Source organism: Vanellus vanellus (genome assembly GCF_965231255.1).
Source record: "Vanellus vanellus genome assembly, chromosome: 1".
Taxonomy (NCBI): domain Eukaryota; kingdom Metazoa; phylum Chordata; class Aves; order Charadriiformes; family Charadriidae; genus Vanellus; species Vanellus vanellus.
In genome coordinates, this window is record NC_138905.1 from 89,240,290 (window position 1) to 89,267,627 (window position 27,338).

Genomic DNA, 27,338 nt, shown 5'->3' on the forward strand with positions numbered 1-27,338 from the left:
AATAACCTCGAAAATTAACACTAATACTTTTTAACTAGTATTAACTATACCTTCATTCTTTAGCCTTTTATCACTGAATCCCACATAGCTTTTTTCATCATTTTGCCTCAAACCAATGTCTGACTTAGTGATTTATAATAACATAATATTTATATTTAGTAGATGCTGAAAGCTTTCTCCTTGGTAATTACATACTGGAAAAGAGTTTGGTTTTAAATTATTTACAGCTGAAAATAAGTCTTAACATTTCCTTCTCACATTACCTTAATTTTCTTTACAACTTTTTGAAGCTAAATTTATATTCCATTTGCCTCTTCAGTATCCCCTTCTTCACCACATTAGTTTAAGACAGCTCTACCTGCTCTAATTAGTCTTCAGTGGAGAACAGTTCTAGTTGTAAGACAGAGGCTAAGGCATCTGTGCATCCCTCCCACCATCAGGGTTGTCGACTGATGCTCCACTCAAAGCATGTCTTCAGTCTCATGTTAGTGGAGCAGCCACAGGCTCTTGTCTAATATTTTTTGGCCTTAGGACCGGAAAATCTCAAAAAATATCACCTGACTTTTCAATTTTTCAGCTTCTTCCTTGATGTCTCCTACAATTCAAGCAGCTTCATGTGATTTTTGCCTAGTTATGTTCTCAAAAATGGACAACACATTTTTGCTGAAACATAACGCTGAATAAAAATGTCAAAGATGAACATTGCACATAGATGTTTTCAGCTCTAATTATAAACAAGATCTACAGTGATGATACAAAAGATGAAAAAAATTATATGCACAATTTCTGGGCTCAAGTTAAAGTCTCTATTGACTGTGCAAAGTAGATTTTTTACAATTTGTATCGTAGTAGAGTCAGGGGAAATAAATGAAGATTAGGCTCCAGTATACTGAGCACTGTACATAAAGAGTTTTAAAATTTAAAAATTGTTATTAACCAATGCATTGAAGTGAAAATAAACAAACAGTTATGTAAACTTACAGTGGTTTTAGCTATGAAAATGACTTCAGGATTTTAGAGTTAGGAACATTCTATGGCAATATCCTCAGCGATGGGCTTCGGACTAATCTTGCTCAGTACTGAGCTGGCTACTGGAAATAATCAGCTGTGAGCTGCATAGTGCTACTGATAACAGACCTACAACTGCACCTTCTTTCCTGATTGCTGGTTTGTTTCCTCAAATCCTGCAGCAGCCGATTCCCACAGTCACTGCTCCAGGTGTTTCCACTTCTGCAGATGAGACGCAGTTCTCATCACCCGAGCACTGGTAACAAGCATTTTACGGCCTTCCAGTCTGGGAATCAAACTGGGTAGAAATTAACTGGGGAGAAACGTAGCACTCTTCCCAAAGGAGCCAGCAGGAAGGGTTGAGGTATAACATCTTCAGGAACACGTTAAACATCATTTAGGACTTCAGCGTTACTTGGGGTTTTTTGGCTACCTAGTGAACCAGGAGTGACAGTCTCGGAGGCAAAAGATGATGAGCGCTGTTTTCACCTTGGCATGCAGGGCAGATTCAGGGCAGAGAGGAGTTTTCAGGGTTTTCTGTGGGGGATTTACTTTAACTTGACGAGTAAAGGTGAGTCAGGCAAGCAGCGACAGCTATCTTCAAGCGCGGTCCCAAAACTGTGGCTCTCTCGGCACAAAAGCTGCCGCGGGGACGGTCAGGCCGCCTGAGGGGAGCAGCAGCCAGGCAGACCTCGGAGGTTGTACATGGGCAGGGGGGGACATAGTCCTGAAAAGGGCAGTTCCGAGTGCAACCCGCCCATGAGGTAGGACCCAGGAAAGAAAAGAGGAGATGCGGTGCCGCGGGCACGGCCCAGCTGACAAGCCCCGACCTTGGCTGCGCCAGTGACGGCCCTGCGGCCGCCACACCCGCGCGCCGCAACTGCACCCTGCACCCCCCCGGCTGCCCCGTGATCGCTCCTCTCCCGCAGGCCGCGCCCTCGAGCGGCGCCCGCGGGCGTGCGCATGCGCACTGGGGACGGCGGGCAACCCGCTGCCGGGCGCATGCGCTGATTCTTCCGGGCTTCTGCCCTCTTTCCCTTCCCCCCTACCCCCCTCACCCCTTCCCGCCTTTGCCATGGCGACACCGAGTGGCCTGATCCGGGCCCTGCACCGCGGGACCCTCGGCCAGGTAACCGGCCTGGGACACATCCCCCGTCCCGTGGGGACGCGGGGTCCCCTCCCGGTCTCTCCGCTTGGGCCGGCCCAACCGTCAACCCGCCTCCCACCCCCGGTACAGTGGCCGGCTCCGCGCATGCGCGGTGGGTCGGTCGGGGCGGCGGGGGCAGCGGCGGCCGCGGGGCCGGGCTGAGCCGAGCCGAGCCGAGCCGAGCCGAGCAGGGGGCCGTGAGCTCTCGCTCGCGCCTCCGTTCTCTCGGCTTCGTCCCTCCCGCTTTCCACCTGGTTGTCTCTGGCGCCTCTCAGCCGTAGGGGCTTCTACTCCGCCGGGCACGCGGGGTTGAGGGGCGGGGGCGAGCGGGAGGCCTACGTCGGCGAGTGAGGGGCGGGGGCGCAGCGGCTGTTCTCGCCGCGGCTGGTCGTGTCCTGGTGGTGGTTCAAGCGCCGAGGTATCACTGGACGTTATTCAGCGTTGGTCTTTACTTTTTCCTGAGAGCGTTATCTACCCATTTTAACTGGACTTCCAGGCTACAAACTCCTCTCTTCTCCAGCAGGAAAAAAAAACCACACAGAGGTGTCTGAACATTAGTTAGAGGATGCATGTCAACCGTCCGCCTTGGTACATACACAGCTTCGGTGGGGTTGTTAAATTAATGCATTTGGGATTCTCATTGTAACCATGAGGAACAGGAACTTGCTTTCCCCCCCCCCCCCCCCCCCCCGATTCTGTTAAAAAATTGAAATAGAGGAGCAATTGATGGCATTGATTGTGTTTGGAAAGATACCCCAAGCAGTCAGAGAGTTCAGGAATACATTCAGCGAGCATGTGTTTGTAGGCAACCGCCTTCATAAAGTTTTTTGTCTAGAAATGTTTTGCCTTACCAATCTAAATTTTTATGTAGCTTGTAGTCTTGTTTTTAAAATGTGTGGAAGAATTATTAAAACAGTCTGATGACAATAATACTAATGTTGCATTATTTTAGTGAATGTTTGTTTGCCTTAGCTGAACAATTGGCTTTTTCGTGAAAGTCATGCTCACATTCATATATCATCCAAATCCTGAATGGTATGCAGTGTTTCTGCAGTGGAACACTTTGTACAGAATGGGTTTCAGGGTAGATTTGTTTCATGTTGCTTGTGAGGAGAAATAGGATAAGTAAAAGGTCAAAGATGACTTTCAATTTCTCAGTGTTATCCATGCTATCTGTGACCTTGCAGCAACTTAATTTTATCTGTTGCCCTCAACCATGGAGTTACTATTCCAAGAATTTCAAGCTAATACATACACTAATACACAAAAAGTTGCTGTATATAATAGTGAGTCTGGGTAAACTACAAGTTGCAGGAGTGCTTGACTTATTTCAGAACTAAGATTTTTAAGGTTAAACTTAAGAAATTAAGTCATATTTCAGTTACTTATCAAGACAGCTAATAGCATGCAAATGACCTTGATTCAGCCCTTTCTACTGAGATAGAGTGGGAGGGAAAGAGGGAGAACCTCTATGAAACTTTCATAACCGATATTTTTCTTGGTAACTGTATGCTTCTTACTGGGTGTTACTATGGGGCGGAGGTAAGGTTTTCATGCTTCGTTTGTGTATAAGACTACTCTGAATTTTAACCGTATAGAAGACCTGAAGAGTCTCAACGCGGCACACTCAGTAAACTTGTTGGATGTTTCCATTCATTTAGGTACTTTGATTTAATTTCATTTATGTGTACTTCAATCTTCCTAGGTTTTTAACACTTAAAATTTGTACAGTTGTACTGTCCCTGTAATAGAAACATAGGATCATAGAACGGTTAGAGTTGGAAGGGATCTAAAGATCATCTAGTTCAACCCCCCCGGCAATGAGCAGGGACATCTTCAACTAGACCAGGTTGCTCAAAGCCCCATCCAACCTGGCCTTGAACACTTCCAGGGATGGGGCATCCACAGCTTCCCTGGCCAAACTGTTCCAGTGCCTCACCACCCTCAGAGTGAAAAATTTCTTCCTAATATCTAATCTAAATCTACCCTCTTCCAGTTTGAAGCCATTACCCCTAGTCCTATCACTACATGCCCTTGTAACAAGTCCCTCTCCAGCTTTCTTGTAGGCCTCCTTTAAGTACTGAAAGACTGCTATAAGGTCTCCCTGATAATGGAGCCATAGTTATTAGAAGATGTAATTTCTGTGGTTTCAGCTTTGTTTCACTGTAGTGCAGTTTATCATTGTGCTCAATTTATCATGCTGTGGAAAAGTTCCTTTATACTTTTTGTTATACATATTTCTAGTATGCAGCTAGAATATGTAGGCATAGTAGATGTGGTTAAGAAGAAAGTAACGTTTTATTGGAGAGATTAATTATATTTTTGATATCTTGGCTTTTAAGAGCTTATTTTCAAATTCCTTGATTTACTGTTCTTCAGTGGTCTCTAAGCCAGGGTTATAGAAAATCATTTCATCAAGTCTGTTTCTTTGATAAGACACTCTTAAAAATGGCAACTAACAGGTACTCCAGGGAATTACTGATAAAATTCTGAGAAATCCAACTATGGCATAACTCGTCAGGAGGAAAATTTAATCTAAGGTGAGTCAGTCAGCTGTTGGTGTATGACCGGATAAAATACGAATTAGGTTTAGTCCTGTCAGCAAAGCTCTAGAAGTTGTTGCTGTCAATGTAAGTGTTCAGTTCTATCTTAAATCTTACTAAATCAGGCTTCACATTGTATCAACCAGTGAATTTTGTGGGTAGTTGTTACATCAGTATCTTCAACTGATAATATCTCTGTAGTCTCACTGTTGCAAAGCCAAGTCATTTAAGATCAGAATTGGCCAGTGGTTGAATTCCAGCCTGTGCAGACTTTCTTTTCTCCAGTTCAGACCAGCATTCCTACCCATAACAACTGCTGATGAAAAAAATCTAAGTGAATGAAGACAGGGACTTCTTGTGCTTAGGTGATTAGGCAAGAAAATCTTACTTATCAGCAGTACGACCAACGCCAGTGACTAACTGCAGAGCATTTCTGTACTGGTGTCAGCTCAAGCTCTTGGACAAGGTATCTCTTTATCTCCTCTATACCCCATAATGGACTTCTGATTTGTTCAGAGAGAAGCCTAGTCACCCTTGCACATACTCCCTCAGACTATCTGATGTACATAGCTCCTGAACATAGTATGTTTGAGGCATACCAGAATGTAGTTTACTACCTTCACTGTTACCCCAGTGAAGTAGAAGAATTACAAGGTCTTGCTTTTGATTATAGTCTCATGTGTCACTAGATGGCTTTTTTAGACTCCCAGCCTGGATGCCTTCTTTTAGATGTTATTTGCCTTCCTGAAGAAGTCAGGAGTCTTTGGCACCATTTTTCTTTTCTAGTAGCAAAGTAGTTATCACTATTACAGCTATAGAAAGAATACTGTAATACCTATATTGCTTTTCTTCCTGAGAGCATCTTTTAAGAAAAACATGAACCTCTCATTTTGCTGCCTTTTCTCCTACCCTGGTGTTCCCTCTTTGATAAGTAAGCCTTCCCTGCCCTTCACACATGGTTTATTACAACGGCTGTGGTGTTGTTGCTAAGCTGTACATTTTGACACCCTACAACCTTCATCTCTTGTCAACTTTCACAAGAGTCTGGTGCACTGGGAAGTGGGTTCTCTTCTAGCTTTGTGTGATACAGAACTGCATCTTCCAGCCACAAGGCTTGGTATTTTTTAACATAAAATACTTTCCTTTCCTCTTTGGTGTTATAATTTGGTCATTTTTTTTCTGGCACTCAAAAGTTGGATTTGCTGTAATGAAACTCAGGACAGTGACTCTAGCAGGCACTGATTGGGCCATACAAAGAGAAGACTGGTTTGAGTGCCACAGTCCCAGGGATGCTTCTTCTACCTCTTGGTAAGTGCACCATTGCAAGTACAAGACCTTCAAATCCAAGGAATCTTAGCCAACATGTTGGGAATCTTAGCAACTCATTTAGGAATGTTCTTGTTTCTTTACCTGAGTTAATATCTGAAAAAATGCCACAGGATAGATCCCTGTAGGTAGTTTCTCTAGCTTGCTTTACACTTTGTGACCAAAGGTGGTGCTAAAATCAAGACACATTTACTGCATCTTCCTCTGCTGTGATAGCCTAATAGGTCTCAAGGCCAAAGTTAGACTAATCTGGCATACTTTGCTCTTAACAAAGTCACGTTTGCTGTTGTTTTCCTCTAGTTATCTTCTAGGGAATTGCAAAAGATGTTTTTTGTTCACTGAGAATTGATGCTAAGCAGACTGCCTCCCACTCTGCTCCTGTTTTCCTGTATTTTTGAAGACGGGAATAACATTTGTCCTTTTTTGGTCTTCTGACACTTTGGTAGGCCTCTGTGAACCTCAGTGATTCTGGCCAGTATTCTGAGTATTTTAAGAAGAGTTCTTCAGACTGGTTGGCTCTGATGAAATTTGATTCATTTTTTGATGAAGTATTGTTCTTTCTGTATTCAAGCCACCTGATCACTCCATTGTTACTGTGCTAGTCATGTTAATGACTGGTCATGTTTCATATTTTTTTTATGAAGATGGCTGTGGAAAAGGCAGTTAGATAAATATTGAAGGGTGGTTTTGGAGGAGACCATTAAAATGCTTTCTCCCAGATTGCAAATTTTGCCTTGAAAATTTTTGGCTATAGTTACCATATGGGTTCCAGAGAACGGAAGTAACTGAAAATACCAGGCCCTAATACTTAAGGATTTAAAAAATTGTAGTTAAAACTATAGTGGGAGAGAGAGCTCAATTTTTAGTATCATTCAGATATGTTGTGAATGAAATGCAAACAATTGTAAAGCATCCATGTTCCCATCTTGAATTTGTTTCTGTCACATAGGGGCCACTTTGTTAACCATTAATGAAAAGAGTCCCCAGATGCATGTAACAAGCTGCACACATACACAGGTTACTGCAGCAGGTCAACTTCAGAACAGCCGTCCAGGCAGTCATGTACTGAGATTGATGGATGAGCAGACAGTTTAAGTACTTGCCTTGGATTTATGATTGTGACAGTCCCCAGTGTAGCATCTCTTTCTCCTAGAGAGCATGGAGGTTGGAGGTAGCAAAGTGCTGTTGACTGAGGAAAAAGCTGGAAATGCAAGTACCTGTTTGACAGCAAAGACCCATGCTGTTTCCTAGTGTCCAGTATGGGGTTGTTCGGTGTGTTGTGATCTGCATGACCTTTAGGAAAGATCTAGGTGGCTTGAGAAATGCTTTCCAAATATGAGTAGCCTCTATATGGATTCATGTGTAGAAAATCGGTACCCTTGTGGTTTTTTTTTATTTCCTGTTTTCCTATTTTCCTGAATTTTAACTTTTTTTTTTACTATTGTTGTTGGGCACAGGTACTAAAAGTTATTTAGTTACCCAGCTCCTCCTGAAGTCAGCTGGATTTAGCAACATGTTCCAGCCTTTGGGTTAAATCTCCTATCCAGGTTGGAATGGAATTCTTTCTTAATCAGTCATTTGGTTTTGTTTTAATCACTAAATAACTTATGTGTAATCCTCTAGGGAAACTGGCTTATCTTTCAGATAAAGCGTTGGAGGTGTTCTCTAAGCCAGAATGAAACCATTAACTTGTATATCATTTTCAGAGCTGAAGGGAAGTTAGTATGCCGTGAGAATATACATTTCTTGGGTCTTCATTGGGTTTGGGAGAACTCCGATTTCCACACAAAGTTATTAGACTTTCTAGTTGTAGAGAGACTTCTAGTCTGCCTTGTTTAATGCCATGTCTCTAGTGGATTTTGGCCACTGCTGTAGCTGCACAGGAGACAGCCCCCATTGTAGATAGAAATGAAGGATCTTTGAGGCGTGAATGGGTCCTATTCATTTCCATAATGGAGTTCTAACAATAAAGTCTGGCAAAAGTAGGTTGTTTTAGCAGGAAACAGCCCTTTATTCTGGCATCTTGGCAGGGCTTGGGTAGAGTCCCACCATTCTTTCTTCCCTCTGGCCCTTGCTTTCAGTCTCTTGGCTGAGCCTGTTTTTTCTCTTGAGAGACTTCTGTTTTTGTTAACTTGTTTTTGTACAGTGAGTTTAATGAAAGATGCTACTCTGGCAGTCCTGGATGGGGAGGTTTTGTGTAAATTTCTCTGGTGCATATGTTGGACAAACATATTGTGAATTGTACAGTCTGTAGTGGATCACCTCTGTCTCTAGACTGCAGACTAGGGGTCTTGTTTTAACGCTGTTTCATTGGCAGATAGAATTTCCATTTACTAATACAGCAAGTGCTATTCTAGACATTCAACAATTACTTTTTCCATGACACAAGTTGTGGTTTATGCTGGGACTCTAGGGTTAGATGAACAAACATTTTGTGGAGTTGACTCAAGTTACAGTAGGATCAGAAGTTGAAGTGAAGAAAACCCCTAAACATTAAGTCAGTTAAGTCACCTTAGATCATATATTTTCTGAGCTCTGCTGAGTTCGTAAGTAGTGAATTTAAGTTGTTTTCCTTTTGGTTATTTGAGCCCTTGACTGTTAGTAACTGTAACAATACCATTCTTGGAGTCCCTAACTCAGAGAAATCATGTAGCAGATTTTATAATTTTCTGTTGTATCAGGCAAATCTGTGTATTTGCTGGACAGGATTAAATACATTTTTGCCCTCAGAGATGTCCACCTTAAGAGTACACTGAAGTTCTCACTGTGAGGGAAAGGAAATAAACATATATTTTTATATATACACATACACACACACACACAAACACACAATGAAGTATACTTACTTTTTAATTTCCCTCATTCTTGTGCTGAAATGTGATGATTGCTACCAGAAATGAAATTTCAGCTTTTACTTTTGAGTTCTTTTAATTATGCTAGGGCTTGCTTCCACTTCTTGGAGCTGACAGAAGTAAAGGAAAGGTGAAGTTTACCCAATTGCTTCAGTGATGTCTGCACGATGTCTAAATGAACAATTAGTGTTGTGCGGAGGGAGCACTAGTAGGGGTTTCTTCAGTTTTCATGGTGTTGCACATAGGTCATGTTATCAACTACTACCACAATGCTGTTGTTATCTACATAACCAGGCAGATAAAACTCTGCTATGCTTCATCTGTATTTAGAAGGCACTTTCATAACTGTGCAGAGTAGGAACTTCTTTTTGTTTGGATTACTTTGTTTATAGATGAGGGTTTTGGAGCCTTGCAGTACACATTAGGTGGTGAATTAAGTGGTTCTTACTGATCTTTCAAAGCGGTGTAAGCCCATCTAGTTCACCCACCTTGGTAGGTGGCAATATTTAAGTTCCTGTGCAGAAAGATTATAGGGTCATGTAGTCGTAAGTTTCCATTTTTGAGGCTCAGAGCTCCCGTATAACTGTTCTAATTCTCAGAAGTATTCAGTAGCTCAAGTATGAAATTGTATACATACTCCCACTCTGACAGATGGAGTATCTGTGGTTTTGAATCCCATCAGTGCAATCTTCTCACTGTCATTTCTGGTCACATACAGTCAGTGACAATCAAATATTATACCTTGGTCTTCATAGTGTTCTCCTCACAATCTGGATGCTGAACTATTAACCTCATTTGGAAGGTTGTTGGCCTGCGTTCACAGGAGCTGAATTGCTAGCATCTTTACAACTTCCTAGGCTCACCATCATCTTTTTTGCTTTTGCCAGGTGCATAGTTCTGACTTTGGAATCTGCCATGTTAGCTGTACCTTGGAAAAGATATAGCAACATTTCCACGTTAATTAAAAAAACCTCCAGGCTTCCTGATGATCTCACCAAAGATTCATATAGCAACTATTTCTATCATTTGCTTTCACACTTGTAAATACACTAATATCCCTGTCTTTTGGCAGCGAGATTTCTAAATGGCCTGTTTTGGGCTTATCCAACAGCAGGAACAGTTCTTTTCAGGGATTCTGCCTTAATCCTAGGTCTCATGGGCATTCACTTTTCTGCTTACCAGCATTGGCTTTTACATTATCAACAGCAAAGAAATATGGGGAGGAACAGACTTTTGATAACAGAACCACATTATGCTGTCTTTCCTAAGTATAATCTTTTTATAGCCACGTCGAAGTTTCTTTCAAAGGTGGTCTTTGCCTTCTACTTGAATTGGGTTATCCATTGGCAAATATTTTTCTTGAAATCACATACTTGCCAAAATGTGGAAAGACTTTACTTAATAGGCATCCATAGGGTGCTTTCTGTTTGCATGGAAGAACAAAACAGTTTCAAACATTTCAAAGCCTCTTTGTTGCTTATGTACAGGGAATCAGAGGTCCAGCCCTCTGAATTCCTGACCGAATCTCATTTTGCATCTCTGCTGGCAACAAATTAGCCCATGTAATTGCTGCCACCACACATTCTGCTCTTCATATGCTTCCATTGTTTTGTGGTGGTTTTTTTTTTTTTTTTTTTTTCTGGAAGATATCCACGTTTGAGATCTTCGTAGAGTTAAAGCAATGTCAGCACCTTGCGTGTTCATCAAGCCTTAACCCAGGTCGGAACAGCCAAAGGTGCTGTCACTTCCTTACGAGGGGCATTTTTACAGTTGGCCATGCAACATTGATTGTAAGTCTCTAGTAGAAGTTCTCAAAGAAAAATGGAGTATTACACATCTCCAGGATACCTGCAGTACAGTCAGCTTCTTTTACACTGATGTACTCCAAAAGGTACATCCAAATTGAGAGTTGGTAATTTGCCTGGTTTCCTGTGGGTCAGTTTGAATAACACACGTAAGTTAGCAAGGGAGAGCCCATCTTTAAAACAAAGCAGTGAGTGTCACACACAAACTAGGGAACTTTTCATTTGATGTTTCTGGGCTCAAGGTGTGTAATAAGCAGGACTGTGACTACAGTTTGCAGTGACGTGGGTAGCGTGTGCTGTGGCTGTTCTATTCTTGCAGGTAATGTTCTATAAACTTCTATGTGCTTAAGGTCTCAAAATTGATAACCCTTAATTGTACTGCTATAAATCCTTGACTGTATTGCTTTTGGGTTTACATTCCTTAGATGTTAGTGACCAAGGGGCAGACTTTTTTAAGCAGTGTTTGTTTTATTGTGCTAGTGACTGAAGATGCTGGTGCACATTAGATATCAGTCCTAAAAGAACTTCATCTCATCCAAGCAAAGAATTTGCTCTATATACAGAAAACTTCATCAGTTGTAAATTCAGTCTGCTTATTCAATGGAAATACAGACACTACAGTTGTCCGATCTTCAGCTCAACCTTGGATTAAATTCCTTAGGAAGAGAATATAGCTTTTATTGACCATTTACTTTTGGGGGTCAGTGCTTGTATCTAAACTAGGGCATCCAGATGAGCTCCTGTGCTCCTGGACATAGGAACATGTCTTGGCTACATCCTCTTGGAGGGCAAGACCTGAGCATAAATGAACCTCTCTGTCTTTATCCCTTTCATCCATTCCTTGTCCATTGTTTGTCATTTCTGTAGAACAGCCCAGTCTGATGATTTTAGGACCAACCTGCATTGATAAAAACAGTTTAAATGTAGTCTATGAGCATTGTCTGTCTTCAGAAAAAGGTTTTAAAATTCTGTAGAAGTCCCTGATACAAGTATGATTATTAAGTTTAAAGTATTTAAATTGATAGAATTCTCTTCAGCATTGACAAGGAGGACCAGCTGTAGTATTTTCTTCATGCATGTGTACACTATTGGGGAATTTACTGAGACCTCAATGTTCTAAGGCCTCTCAACAGCCATCAGGTGGTTTTAAAACTTTCCTTTTCACCTGAGATGAATTTCAGGCAGTGACCACAAGGTGAACATTTTTGAACAGCTGTGTTAATTTTGGCCCCATGTGAAATGAAGCCAGCTTTTCCTTGCTGCAGGAAATTGCCAAATAAAATAACGGAGAGGAAATTAACTACTCTTTGAGTTTCTAGGACAATATTCTGAAGAAACATAGTAATTCCAAACAAAAAATATTTTTTAAAAAACACCCCTCTAGATGTAAGTCGATAGTCTTTGTTTATATCCCATAGGGTAATCTTGGTAGCAAGCAGATTCCTCACTTGAACAAAATATATAAAAACTGTAATAAACTCTCTTTCAGCTAGAGGCAGAGAAGGAGTAAGAGTGATCAGATGTTTTTAAGAGATTTGGATACTACTGTGATCAAAAACATAAAACTTCTTTAATTTCTCTGGGAGGGAAGTATTTAGTTATGGGGGCATTCTTTAGCTTTTTGATTTGTTTTGCTTTAAGATTGTGATGTTTTTGGTACTTAAAATTATTTCATCTGTTAGCTTAAAAGCAGATCAACATTTCATATATCAAATAACCAGTATTTATAATTTAGAAATATTATATACTTTTCTACACATTTTGACAGTAACGCCTGTATCATGTGGTAATATGAATGGTAATTCTTCACTTGTTGCTATCAGTTTTATTCTGTTGAAGCAGTGTACATTTCTGAATGTAGGTATATACCAGTTTACAAGTATTCAATGTCAACCTGTATTTTGAATCTCTCTCTGTATTTCTGTCTCTCAACATGGAATGTTTTTTCAAAGCATATCAGTGTTCAGCTGCTACCTATGAAAAGGCCTCAATTCTTAAATTTTGTTAAATTCAGGGAGAAAGTTGAATCTTGAAATGCCATGAGATCTAGCCTATCTAAGTAGAACTCTAATTTTTCTTCCATCCTGTTTGGTCATCGCCCTTTGACCTTAATCATGTCTATATAAGATCGTAGGCTCAGAGGACCAGAAGAGACCCAATGTAGAGGTGATCTGGTGATTCCTCTGGCCCGAAGTAAAAATTAGCAGCCCCTACATCTTTATCAGCACATCTCGTATATTTTTTTTGTAAAGAACCTCTCTAAGCACTCTTCTGTAATGTTTTCTTTTTCTTACTGTTGGAAAGTTTTCTTTACATCTGGTCTGAATCTTTCTTACTGCAACTTAAGCTCATTGTTTCCTACCCCATTAACCAAGGTCCCAAAAGTCGTATGTTGAAGACCACATACTTAAGGGATGTTTAAGACCTTGTCCCTCCACAGTCTTCCTTCCACTGGACTAAACCTCAGTTCTTTCAGGCTCACACTCATACTCTCAGTTCTCCATACTCTTATTTCTGAGGTCTCTCATTGGACTTGATTGTACTTCTATGGCCTCTTTCTACCACTGTTTTGAAACAAAGGACCTAAAACACGCCCCTGGGCTCCAGATTGAGGTCATTCTCATCCTGAGTAGGATAAGTAAATTGTTTTAATTGTTTTAAAACAACTTCTGGATTTTAATCCTATTCATATATTCCTGTGCAACTTTTGCTGTATTTTATAAAAGTGGTGGTTTTGCAGCAGCATGATATTGAATCATACTCACCATCTAAAATGGTACAAACCCCAGGCCCTGTTCTGCCGTTGTTGCCTGGACAGCTGTTCTCTTTCCTGTATTTGTGCAGTTGAGTAGTCCTGTCTGCATAAATCCATGTATTTTTGCCTGGTAAATAGCATCCTGTTTTTTCAGACTGTTTCTTCACTTAGTCAATATCATTTTGAACGCTTATCATCCTTCCACCTTTGTGTTATCTGCAGATTTAATGAATACTCTTTATGTCATCATCCAGAGTACGAATAAAGATATTAAAATATTAAATAATATGGGACGCAAGAGAAAACCCTGTAAAACTGTATTTGGTGGTATATCTTTCCACAATCACTGTAAGCCATCAGTAAGCGCCGGTTTGGGGTTTTTTTCTGTCCAGTTCTACCCACCACACCACATGTTCTAGGTGCTGTTTCGTTACCTTGTGGGAAACTGAGGTAATATCAGAACTTAATGAACATCAACATATAACTTTTAGTGCTTCTCCATTCCAGCATCTCTTGTGCTATAGAAGGTTCTTCGAGTGACCTGACATCACTAATACTTGAGAAATACTGCTGTCTGCTACTTATAGCTGTAATTTCTTCAAAGTTCTTTATTTGTTCCTGTATTTTTCCAAGAACTGAAGTTAAGCTGACTGATACAGAGTAACTCCACTTAGGTGAGGTCCCAGAGCAGAGCATCGGGTTCTCTACTCGCTCCCTGTCCCGCTGCTGCTGTCCCAGTGTGCTTTGCCAGCCCACGGGGCTGCAGCTGGATCAGGAGGAAGGCAGACCTTGTGGGTGCTTCAAAGAACTGTGTCCAGAAGGCATCTGTGCCCTCAAATTTTAATTGTTTGGTTGCTGCTGGTTCAGCCACATTGTTCAATGAACAGTAAACTAGTTTTTCCATGGATATGTGTCTTAGGGGTGTTCTCCACAGTGTAATAAGTGTCTCTGCTCCTTGTCCTTTTCCCTTGTGCCACCTTCTCCAGGCAATGCCTACAGTACTGTAACTATCAAATTTTCAGCTTTGAGCATTGTGTGCGTCATCTAGTGGATTTGGAAGCAGCGTGTACTGAACTGGCCTGACCTTCGTGCCTTGCCTGTCTGGCAAGAATGTACCTGCTGATGGTTCAGTATGCTCAGCTCCTGCTGCAGCCTCCTGTCAGTGAGGCACTAATTTGGTTTCTCTCTTAGCACATTACTTATGTGGTAGTTGTAAGAACATAGTGTTGTTAAGTCCTTTACCCTTTCACTGAGTCTGGGTGAGATGGCCTGATAAGGCCTGCAGTTAATGTCTGGGGTTAAGTCATTTGACTGAAGAAGCTTTGTGCCTTAGCTTAAAAATAGGGAAGTAAATAGTTTGAGACTAGTTAGTGCAGGCTTAAGGCTGGTAGGCTGCTGCCTGTCTTGGACCATTTGAAACCAATAACTGCAGTTCTGTGTATGTCTTTGAAAACCAGGATGCAGACCAAATGCAGACCAAGTGCTTGGTTCCTTCACCAACTGTGCACAAACCCTTCCCACTCTGTCAAATGTTATCAGCACTTCTTGTCCTAGGACCTCTGCAGAGTACTTGAGCCAGCTCTTGTGTTTTGTAGACTGCTTAAAAGTGCCTTAGCCAGAGTTTGGATAACCTGTTCCACTGGGCGGGGAGGGAAGGGTCCGTGGCTGCCTTGGGTCCAGAGGTACCTTCTGTTGTGTGGCGGTGTGAACTGCGGGAATGTGCTGTAGATAATCCTTGTGTCTGTCAGTACAGCTGTCACTAGCACATTGAGTGGCACGTGGATCTCATAAAGGCAAATGGGAGAATACTTTTGTGGGACGCAGCATACAACATTAAAGGATCCATTTGCTTAGTTATCTTTAACAAGGCAGCATGAGAGGGCAGCCTAACCCAGACGCAGTTACGCTGTATTCTTTTGCTAGCCCTAGAGGGCAGAGTTAAATTTATAGGGTGGGGTTAGTATGTGCTATAAATGTTCCTCCTTTAAATGTGTTTCTCATTTTAAATATAAATATTAAAATCTTACTTAAGTTTAAATATAAATGCATTTGACATTCAAGAAAGGGATACCAGGCAGTGCTGTTTAAATCTTAATTTAGTTCAGTTTCTGAGCAATAAGTTAATCCTTTCTCAGAAGCTATGTAGCTGAAAACTTGCTCTGGTCTAAATATGTTTCTTTCTAATTTAGTGTTAGCTCTTTAATACCTAATTTTAAGAATTAAGCATGATAAAATAGCATTTGTACCAGATGAATTTGATGTATTGAATTACCAGTTCAAGATAAACATGTTTTAAAAATTTCTACAGCAAGTTTGTGGAGAAGTAATTGCTTAAAAAGCAATAAATGAAGCATAGTCTATAGTACATAGACTGCTTCTAAATTTCCCTTTTCCTTCAATTTTTTTTTCTATCTGTAATAACATTAACACTTAAGTTGTCCCAATTAGGCTTTAAAATTTATGCTTTAGCTAGTAAAATCTGACTCGTCTGGTTTCCCTTCATTTTGCTGCTTAATAGCTGTCTGAACACAGGTTTTGCTAAGCCAAGATTAACAGACGAACATATCATTTTAGCAATGAGAGCTTTGAAGTTGCGAAGTATTAATGAGGGAAATAAAAAAATAATAGATGCAAAAGATGCAGTAGTTGGGGACTTTTGTCAGCCAAAGAATTTCTTTTGTCTCAGAGGTTGAGGCAAGTTTTTGGTTTGGGGGGTTTTATTCCTCCCTTTTTGATCTGTGTTGGGACGATTCTCACGTTTGAAATTTCAAATTTTCCAATTTGTGTGTTTTACTCATGTCTGTGTTTGGTTAATGTGTCTCTTTCTTCTCTTTGACTTTCACATTTTCTTTTCTCTGGCAAATTTGAACTTGCTTCAGTTTGGGACAACTAGGGCTAAATAAACCACCACGGATAAAATTATAACAAGAAGAGCAAAGTCTGTGAATGATCCTTTGCTGTTTCCTGAGTCGTTCCAGTCTCATTAATCAGCGCTGATGCTGTGGAGGCTGTGTGGTGTGTTATGTCGCCAGCACAGCAGCTTCTCCGTCCCTTTCCCCCACCCCCTGCGTGCCTACACAGTGGGGAAAACTAGAGAGGGAAGCCATCAATCTTTCCTGTCGTAGATGTCAGCAGTGATTCTCCCATCGACTTCCTGCTCTCTCCGTCGTGCCCACCACCTGTGTTTAGAATTAGCTCTGATGCTGCAGATCTCACTTGGCTCTTCACCTGTTCTGCCCTGACTAAATAGCTCTTAAAATAAAACAGAGCAGTTAAATGCTATAGCATGTGAATGGTAACCACCACTGTGGGTTGTGGGGTGATTTCTGTTGCAGCTGCTATTGTGCTGCTCCTATTGTAACAGCATCATAATTTTCTGTAACGGTGGTTTTTTTAGGTCTGAAATCTCTTGCTTATGTTTCAGTCCAAAGGTGAGCTTTTGAGCAAGTCTTTATTTAATGTAAAGATGAAAATATTTATTAGATACATAATAGATAGAGGCATAGGGAAGAGTGTGGCCAGTAGGTCGAGGGAGGTCATTCTCCCCCTCTACTCGGCACTGGTGAGGCCACAACTGGAATACTGTGTCCAGTTTTGGGCTCCCCAGTTCAAGAGGGACAGGGAACTGCTGGAGCGAGTCCAGCGAAGGGCAACTAAGATGATTAAGGGATTGGAGCATCTCCCTTATGAGGAAAGGCTGAGAGAGCTGGGAGTCTTTAGCCTGGAGAAGAGAAGGCTGAGGGGAGACCTTATTATGGCATACAAGTATCTAAAGGGTGGGTTGAAGGAGGATGGAGCCAGGTTCTTTTCAGTGGTTCCCAGTGACAGGACGAGGGGCAATGGGCACAAGTTAGAACACAGGAAGTTCCGTTCAAATACACGGAAACACTTCTTTACGGTGAGGGTGACAGAGCACTGGCACAGGCTGCCCAGGGAGGTTGTGGAGTCCCCTTCTCTGGAGATTTTCAAGACACGCCTGGATGCAGTCCTGAGTAATGTGCTCTAGGCAATCCTGCTTTAGCAGGGGAGTTGGACTAGATGATCTCTAGAGGTCCCTTCCAACTCTGAAAATTCCGTGATTCCGTGATAAGCCTATCTCCCATCAGTTAGCTTGCTTAGATAGCTTTATGAACAAAGTCTAAACAAATTAATTAGTCTGAAGCCTTGTCCTTGCCTTCAGTTATGCAAAAAATACAATTAGAAAAAGGCTCTTTAGGAGTTGATTTTTGTACCTCTATACCTGGGTAGTGAGGGTCTTGAAAATGTAAGTGTCTCCCCCGTCACTGGGTAGGTTGAGAAGCTGAGATGTTCTGCCTCTCTACTTCTAGGGCGGGATTAAAGTCATCATCTTGTGGTCTGTAGTTTTAGACTTATTCTTTAACACAGACTCTAACCAGTCCAACTTTTATGTAATTGTATAAATCCTTTCCTACTCAGTCCTGAGAACTGCCTGTCTAACGGCAGCTTTATCCTACCTCCTTGACTGGATGCTAGCTTTTTCTGTTTTTAAAACCCACGAAGAGATGAAAGTGTTTATGAAGCATAAGGTTTCCTTATAATTGTAGCTTGTCTGCAGTCATTTCAAGTGTATGATGGCAATATTTATGTGGTGTTATAAAGAAGAGAGGCTTTGAAAACTTAAGTCTTGTGAATGGTTTCACTTGATTTTATTTGTGTGACTCTTTTGTGAAGTGGAGGAACTGCATTATGGCTGATTTTACTACATATTTGAGAAGCAGTTTTCTGTTGACCATGCCAGGCAAATCAGGTAAATACTTGTATTCAGCCATCACAGAATTCATAAAGCTAAACATGAAAGGTATAGTCAGGATACTAAGAATTGGCTAGTGACATGGGATGTTTTGATCCGCATGGATCTTTTCAGTGTGGATTCTCAGGACTTTCAGAGACCTGAATTGGTTTCTTCTTTTGAATGAATGCAATTTGAGGCTTCCCAAATCACTGGTTACCTCTCCAAATAGCTGTATTTTATATCCATGGTTTGTGTTTCAGTATGAAGAGAGTTTCATGCCTGCGTTTCCCTGGCGCTTATCCTGATCAATTTAAAAACAACAACAAAAAAAATCTTCATGGTGAAGTCTTAAAAATCCTTAAGAAAATAAAATTTAAAAGGGTAACTTCCTATATTTTTAAAGGGTGTAGAGGTGGCATCTTACACTAATAAACAAAGGGAAACTTATCATTTTAAATGTTGCTGATGTGCTGAGCTCGTGGAAGGAGACCTGTAACTTTATGGTCAGTGACACAATGAAATGCTTTCAGCAATGGGGTTGTCTTTTGCTTTCCACTTCATTTTTACTTTGGAAAACCAATTCTAGGTTGTGCTTAACTGTACACTTCCATGCTTGTTTTTAAAGGAATCTTGAACTCTTACTTTCCAGACTCTCTGATGTTTAATTTTTCAGACAGACGTGTTTTCACAGATTTTTCTAAAGTAACTATTAGTATTTTTATTTCAGTTCTTAAGCATGTAAATGTTTTGCCTGCATAGATCCTTAGCTTTTTTTAAGATGTCTTGTAGCTGTTGTGTTGTTTAGATATCAGAGTAATATGTACTCAAATTGTACAGATGTCTAAATTAGAGGTTATTAACAAAGTATATTTGAGTCAGCTGAAAGTCATGGAATGAAACAGAGAAACTTTATTGAGAAACTTTTTCTACAGCTGCAGATGGTTTAATGAGCATATGGCATCCTGCTCTGGAGGTTGCAAAAAAGCTTTTAAACACAATTGGAAATGCAATATGTACAGCTACCAGCATCCAAAGAGCTGCGTAGCTGCTTTTAGGGTTTAGTGCTGCTGGGCTGCAGAAGAGCTTGGAATCTTCTCTGTGTGCTCTTTGACAAGAGAGTCCTGTGTCTGCTTTCTGAGGTGAACATTTTAACCCCTAAAATTGATTGTCCTTCTTCTCCGAGTTCCCTATAAATAGTGAAAGGTGGTGTTTTCTGATACAGAATAGCTGACCATGCTTAGTATGTGAAAATAGTTTGGCCCACTAAGGGCAAAAACCAAACTGAAACTCAGTCTAAGGTAACTGTATTTTTTGAGTCCATCCCCCCCCTTTCAAAGAATTTTCGCTTTGGAAATTGTTGTGAAGATAAATTTTAGGCAGTTTGTATGTTTCTTTTAAAGATTTGGTGGTCTTCAAAGATGTAAGATTCAGTGGTCTTCAAGTCAGTCTGCCCCTGTCATTAATAACATGAGAAAGTTTTGTATTATACATACATTTCCCTATATAACTGAACAGCATCAAGTTGAACTGACTAGTATTCTTTCATAAAATTCTTTCGATTAGAGAAGCATGCTGCTAACACCTTCTTTCCTTTAAAAATAAAGCTGTTTGTGATGGTCTTTAGGAGACATGCAGATAGAATTTCCTTAATTCGAGCAACTTCAGTGAGTTCTCCGGTTCTGGTGCATTTGTCTCATGAGCAGGGGATGAGTATGGTTTTGACTGCAGTGAATTGAGGCCTGGACAATTGTAGCTGTGCTTGCTACAGGTGTGGCATATGAGAAAAGCTCTGCTTGGGTCTAAGAGAGCAACATTGTATTTTGGCAGTTTTCATCTTTTCCAGTATACTCTTTTGCATTGAAAAGGGGTGTGGCCATACTGCTGGGTGTTGGCGCCGGACTTTAACCATCCTGCTCTGAAACAAGAATGTAACGCTTATTCCTGATTATTTAAAAGCATTTGGATGTTGATGGTTTTTCAGTGTAAGGAGCAGCAGTTGTTGATTTCATCATGAAAAGGGAGGTTAGGTAGAAGAACACCTGAAACTTAATGGGGTTTGCGCCAAGCTTGATTTAGAAATGTTGCTGAGAAATGCACTGTGGTGTTTGGAATTGCCATGAAGAAGTCTTATTGAGAGAAAACAAATAATAGATCTTAAAACATCTGTCAGATGCCATGCTCTTTAAAGGAGTGAAGATTAACATGCAGTACTACTGGTGTAGGTGCACACACCACACAGAGTTAAACATACGAACAGCAGGCTCACACTGTGCTTACTACAGATGTCTGAATGAGTGAGTGCCTGTGGGCTGGAGCTGCATGTCTTGTGGCTTTCACTCTGCTCCATTGGGAAGTCTTCACTCCTTTTGTTTTTATCCTTTTCCAACTCCAGTACTTTCGAGCACACAGCTCCCATCCCCTGACCTAATAGCTCCATTGAAGTGCATTCCAGCCCCATGATTTCATGGTACCAGGCAGAACTCCCCTGCCATGCTGCTATGCTGCCCGCTGCTTCTCACGGAGTGAACAAACAGGGAACATAAACTCTCTCCAAAGGAGCAATGTTCTCTGTATATTTTTAGTGCTAGAAATCCAAGATTCATTTAAGGGTGTTTTGTGGGGGCTTTTTTTAATATAGACTTCTGCTAACACAATGGAATATTTCATACCACCCTATTTGCTGTAACATCTGATGCTTTATGTTGTTAAATGGAATCAAAGGAGTTAAAGATGAAAGACTTCTAGTCAACTGGTCCCTCAGCTGGGAGCCTGTGTGGGTTTGTTCTTTGTAATGTATTTGCTAGTGCTTTACCCAGGTCCAGCCTAGCTCAGTTTTCATTATTGGATTTACTTGTTTCTGCAAATTCCATGCTTAGGTTAAGTAATTGCTGAGCTTAGACTCAGTATAATACTGCTACTGTTTGTTTCTCATGTTTAGCTTGATATTTATTGCCCATATACTGAACAAGCCTTTTATAAGTAGTTGTTTACCATTTGAATGTACAAGCACCGTTAAAGATGCCATGCTTGCTTTCACAGGTATGCTCTTTACTGGATAGACAGAGGACTTTGTAAAATGAAAACAGTTTCATATGAAGAGATAACATTGTACTTGGGTATTTTCTTTCCAACATGCACTGTGTCACCAGATGCTAACTTATGTAGTGTTATAATAAACCTATCTTTAATTAGCACGTTGTTATCTTTCAAATATTTGGAGTTAGTACAGAATTTGAATGTGTAGTGTATGTTGAAACACTGATATCTTGTATTTTCTTGGTTAAAAACATTCTCAAACTACCTACTTAAATGTCTGTATTGCATTTGTACCATCTATTTGAGTGTATGATTCTCAAATTAGTGGACATAATTTTGCCAATACATCAGATATGTTCCTAGTGACTTAATCTACAGTGATCTGGGAAGGGGAAAAAGCAAATAACGAACATGTCGTGGGAAGCATATGAAGCCGGGACTGTGGCTGCAAGGGAATGGAATCTGCGTGACTTGGGGACTGAAAATGGTTTGTAGGCAGAACTGTTCTCCACATGCTCATGGTGCCAGCTTTGTTGGGGGCAAGGTATTGACACACGAGCTGATCTGTGCTGACTGCACAAAGATTCCCACTTTCTGGTATAAGAGACAGTTATCCCAGGTGATAGAGCTGTTTCTGCACTGAAGTAGCACTAGTTTCAGGTTCCCAGGAAAAAGAAGCAATAACATCAGGAGACATTTCAGGTGATGCTGTCTTTATCTAGACTACAGTTGAAAGATGTGCAAGTTTCTGCACCGTGCTTTAACATGGTCATCCTAACATACTTTATTTGATGCGCATCCATAGTGGATTTGTGGAACATCATAAAGTGCAGGTGGAAAGCATTTTATATAAGATCATTGGAGTCAAGGCAGTAATAGCTTCCTTACCATATGGCATACTCTGTGCCTCCTTACTGTCTTGATATACCATGCAAGAGCTCTTCTGGGAAGCAGGGGGTAGGGAAGCACAAGTGGAGGAAGAAAAGAATGCAGGAACACAGGAGGGATGAAATAGTCTGATAAGAAAGTGGAGAGTGGGGCTGTAAGAAGCTATAGCCTGTGTAGAAAAGTGTGGTTAAACAGGCATATAAATGGGCAGTGGAAAGCAGGAAGCACTGTGGGGAGAAATAATTGTGGGAAGGAGCATCAGGACTTGAACTGAGTGAGGGGAGACAGGGAGATGAGAAGAGGAAATGTGCTCTGACAAACAACCAGCTGTTCTGGGATCCTTGTAGGGGCATCTTAGTGATCATCTATTTATAACCTTGTTTTCTTCTTGAGCTCTTATTCTCTTGGTGAAGAGCAGGAACATGGGAAGCAAAAGACGAATGTTATGCCTGTGAAGTACCTGTTGCATTGCCTAGCAACTGCTCTGCGCCCTTAATAATAGAAGCACAGCTCTGAAGCCCAGTGAATCCTGAGTTTCTGTAAGGCTTCATTTAAATTATGTATGTTGGGATTCTGCATGCCTCCTTCTCTGGGTGAGCACCTGGCCCTTCTCAGTGTTAACAAAAAGCTGGCTGCAGTCCTTGAGCCAGGTGGTAGCTTAGTGGGAGGTGAGGGGGTTCTAAAGTGGTGATGAATGCTCTGATGTAGGTTCCTAGAAAAACAAGGGATCAAATGGCAAACAAGGAATTGAGTAGCATAACTCCATTTTTTTGTAATGGAGAAAAGAGGCATGGGTGGTCAAGAACTGGAGCACAAGAACTGGAAGTTAGAATTGCTGTTAGAGGAAATGGTGTGCTTTTCATTGCAGTGACTACCTTGCAGCTCCTGTGCTGGAGGTTCTCCAAGAGCATTTAGAAACCAACTCAAGAATATACCTAGAAGTTAAGCAGATATTTGGGATGGGGTGGGTGGGTTAGTGCCTGGACTTAAGTGTGTAGGCATTTACATGAGCATGAGAAATTAGCATGCTGCTAGCCCAAACCTACTCTTATGTGTCAGCACAAACACTTAAACATTGGATAAGAAAATTGTCTCAATCTGAAAAACAGGCTTACTTTGAAAGCAAAAATATTTTTTCAGCAAATTTTGAAGGAAATGGGCTAGGCTTTTCTGAACTATAGATCATGTTAAAAAAAAAAAAAGTCCTATTCCACTGGGAAACACTTTCTCATTCATTTTTCTTGAGTCTGAGTCAAAATTAATTAAGTCAATTTGAAGTCCTTTTTTTAATAGTTAAAAATAATGGTACTTGGCCTTGACTTTTACTGCCATTTTGTGTGGTTTTTTAGTTGTATGATTTTATTAATTTTTTTTTCTCCCCTATGCATTAGTAAGAGATTCGCAGAAATTAAAATGGACCACATCAATAAATAAGTTTTCTCTACTTCGTTATAGATATTGCTTATAAAATTTAGCAGACAGGGGCATAATGAAGTTAATGTTCCTGCTGAACCACAGAGTCTGAGGGTTTGTATTGTGCAGCTTTGTGACTAGGACTCCCTGCTGAGGTTGGTGGGACCCTCATTTATAAGTCAAGCAGTCTTGTACGCTCTTACAACTTGGCACATAACAAGCATTTTCACATAAAACATTGCTGAGTTAGTTTCTGAATATGGTGGAATTATTTGGAAAGGTTGGGGAGGTAATTGATCATAGGCTGACAGCTTGGACCAGTGAGAAAATGGTCAGATGGAGGGCTGCGATGCAGGAAAACAAACTTTCCAAGATGGTAACTGTCACTTAGCCAAGCTATACATGTTTTAAGCTTTTTAATCTTTGCTCACAACCTCAGCTTCTTAATCATTTTTTTGCTGGTTCTCTGTGAACTCTCTTCAGATGTTGACATTTTACTGGTACTGATACATCCACAGTATTCCAAGTGTGATCTTGAGCTATAGTAGTATTTCTTTGTAGAGCCCTTTTAGAAACCCTATTGCTGCCAAGATGGGTAGTTTCAGAACTTTGGTAATCTCTTTCATTATTCTTTGACCTTTAGGTCAAGGACTAGGTTTCTTTCAGGAACTGTTTAAAATGTCTTTGCAGCTAGAAAAATAAGACTTCAATGTTCATGGGAGTTAATATGGCAATCTACTTGGATACTGCATACATTTTCAACAAAAGTGTTTGAATTTCTCTACATTGTGATCCTAAGTTTCTGTATCAGAGTGAATGATGTACTAAAGAGAAACATACAGTTTTGGTGCAAAACAGAATGAAAGAATCTACCACTTGATTTCTGAGATCTATTTTTCACTGATCTTGTTTACAGTTATGTTTGTTTGCATATGCAGTCTAACAGCTTAAAATTAAGCTAGTTGTCAGTCTCTCTGCGGTGGAATAGAGTATTTTGACCAGCTTAATTGCATTTTTTTTTTTTAGTCAGTCCTGAGGTAATTTATACATTAATACACTGACAGGAGGAGAGAAGAGACAGGCGTAAGTGAGGCTTTATTAATTACTTTAAAATATAAAATAAACTGTCGAAAATGCATGTGTTAATTTTACCAATGCTTTGTAACAGAATATGGTCGTGGATCGGATTTTCTCTGGTATTCAGCCAACTGGGACGCCTCATCTGGGTAACTACCTTGGAGCCATTCAGAACTGGGTGAATTTGCAGGAGGAGTGCAGCTCAGTGCTGTATAGCATTATGGACATGCACTCTTTCACCATGCCCAAGGAGCCAGCTGTCCTGCGCCAGAACATACTGGACACCACTGCTGCTGTCCTTGCCTGTGGTATTGACCCAAAGAAGTGTTTCCTGTTCCGACAGTCACTGGTTAGTGCTTCCGTTACGTTAGATTTGTTACTTAAGTGGCTTTCCAGACATGTTAATGAATGAACATAGCGTTACTGAACTCCTTTATCATCTTTGTGTTGGTGGTCCTAGAAAATGTTAGCAACGTTGGATTTCAAACTTATCCCTTGCTGCTGTTTTGGAGTAGCTGAAACCATGATTGAGAAGTCCATTTAGGGATAAGTACATTTTAAATTTCCCAAGCAGAGCTAGGAGTTGGTGTGGGTTATGAGTAAAATACTGAAAAGACTTCTTAGGAGAGCATTAATTTAGCTCTATAAGTTTCACTTCAGTTGCAAATGGTTAACTCATAAATGCATAAACATAGTCTGTGCAACCATAAATGCAAGTTAAACACATTTGTGTGGTTTTGCACCAGCATCTACCACTTGATCTACCAGCTGCACAATATCTCCAACAGGTGATTGGCATGGTAAATTCTGTGTCAGTTCCATAATAATCACCTGGGAGTTCTGACTCCTCTGGGATTTTTTATTCCCTTCTTCTCTATAACATCATTTTCATATGCACCTTTTTCCACCTGATCTGATAATTTGCATGTGAAATACTCGCTGCTTCTCTTGACTACCCCAAGGGGTACTGGGCTTACCTTCCTACTTAGCATATGTCAGCCTAGTCTATTGCATGCTGCGTTTTCCTGGAACACAAATTAGTTTCTTGCTTGATTAACTTTCTGTTACTGACTCTAAACTAGTAAACTTCTGTGATTTCCCACAGAGGCAGATGTGACATCTTTAACCAGATGTCTGACTTGCAACAGAATTGCGAAGGTGGTGTGCACAGGGTCTGAATTTTATCAGCATGAAATGAAATCGTGGTATTACATTCCACCTTTGAACATGGTTCTTTACAGGCAGAGTTTCCTGTGGTTGTCTAACTGCAAATGACAATCATAGCTCCATATCCCTTGTGGAAATTGAAGTGATGAAGACAGATATGCTTCCTGCTTCAGTTTTCCTCTGTATTAAAAAAACAATCTAAATAGATTAGCTCAGAATTCTAGTGGAGATATATTTAAATTAATTTTTCCATTGTTCAAATCTGTTAATCCTTTTAAATAAGTTACCAGCTTGGGTTTTAATTTGGCTCTGCTCTGACTTAACTTCATTCACATTGAGGCTGACATTAACTGGAATAATCTCAAGGTGAGTTACAAGGCAGTAATACGGTAAAAACCAGTCTGGAGTTTTGTTTTTTCTTGTTATCAAGCAACTGAGCAATTCAGTTACAATGCAGGGTCAGTGACTAGATACACAGAGAGGACTCTTCAGCCTAGAAAAGAGATGATTTTCAGGTTATGCTTAGAGAGGAATAAAGTAAAGGTTTGTAAAACTGCAAGTCAAATGGAGAAAATAGATAGCGAACACCTGTTTTATCCACTGAAGAACATGAACTAACAGGTATCAAAATAAGTTAACACCTGGTAGATTCAGCATGATCAAAATAATGCTGCATTTCATGAAGTCCACAATTAGGTGAAAAACTCCTTGGCACAGGATACGGTGCATGCTGAAATGTGTGCGAATTCAGGTAAGAACTTGACAAATTAATCTGAAAATTTGTTTGGGGACTGTTAAATACCTGAGGTGCCACCTCTGCAGGAAGTACTGGAATCACAGTTGGGAGAATATATGCTTTTCTGTACTTATGCTCTTTTCTGTTGGTTGCTGTTACAGTGTTGCTTTTCTTATGTTCTTAAAGTCAAAAACCTAAACTACTGCTGTTCCAGGTCTTGCTAAAGCCAACACACAGACTTCCCTTGAAGCCAGCAAATTATCAGTGTGGATCTTGCATTGCAGTCAGCCACAGAAAGCACTTTTTACCTTTCACAATATAATAACGCAGAGATTGAGGCTTTGAGTCCCCAGAGAGAAAGTACCAGACTCAGGAAATTATGGGAGGACAGGACTGTAAGTGACGCTTTTACAGAACCAAGACAGGCAACAACCATTGTAACCTTTAGATAGATAAATTTGAAAAATGTTCAACTTTGTCACACAAAAGTTTCCACCAAAGATGATTCTGGTTTATAGTATGGTGGCCAGGCTGGCCTCTGTTAAATAAATAAATAAAAATAAATAAATAAATATCATAGTTTTTCTGGGTGTCCTTATCAGTCCGTATCTAATGGTTGTTCTTCTTATTCAATCTAAACCGTAAGTATTTACTTTCTGTGGGCAGTGTCTGATGTCTTGAACCATTTTCTTAATAATACTTACCACATGTATCAATACAGCTTTCAGAAGTGGCTGTTTGTAGCAGATTTTTGTAAGCTCATTGTCACACTGCAAGGAGGAGGACTGTTACAGTTGGTTGTGAATCCAGACTGTTTCCGTAATGGTTTAGG

At 40.5% G+C, this 27,338-nt stretch overlaps 1 protein-coding gene across 1 annotated transcript in view; it reads left to right on the forward strand.

Moving 5' to 3' along the window:
• Positions 1-2,074: 2,074 nt before the first annotated feature.
• The window catches only part of WARS2 (tryptophanyl tRNA synthetase 2, mitochondrial), a gene marked incomplete at its 3' end in the record, with an annotated part of 44,346 nt that continues 19,082 nt past the window's right edge, over positions 2,075-27,338 (forward strand). Inside the window, exons 1-2 of the mRNA XM_082498757.1 lie at positions 2,075-2,137; positions 24,695-24,952. Coding sequence (XP_082354883.1) covers positions 2,084-2,137; positions 24,695-24,952 — 312 coding nt within the window. The 5' untranslated portion in view covers positions 2,075-2,083. The remainder of the gene's footprint in view (positions 2,138-24,694; positions 24,953-27,338) is intronic.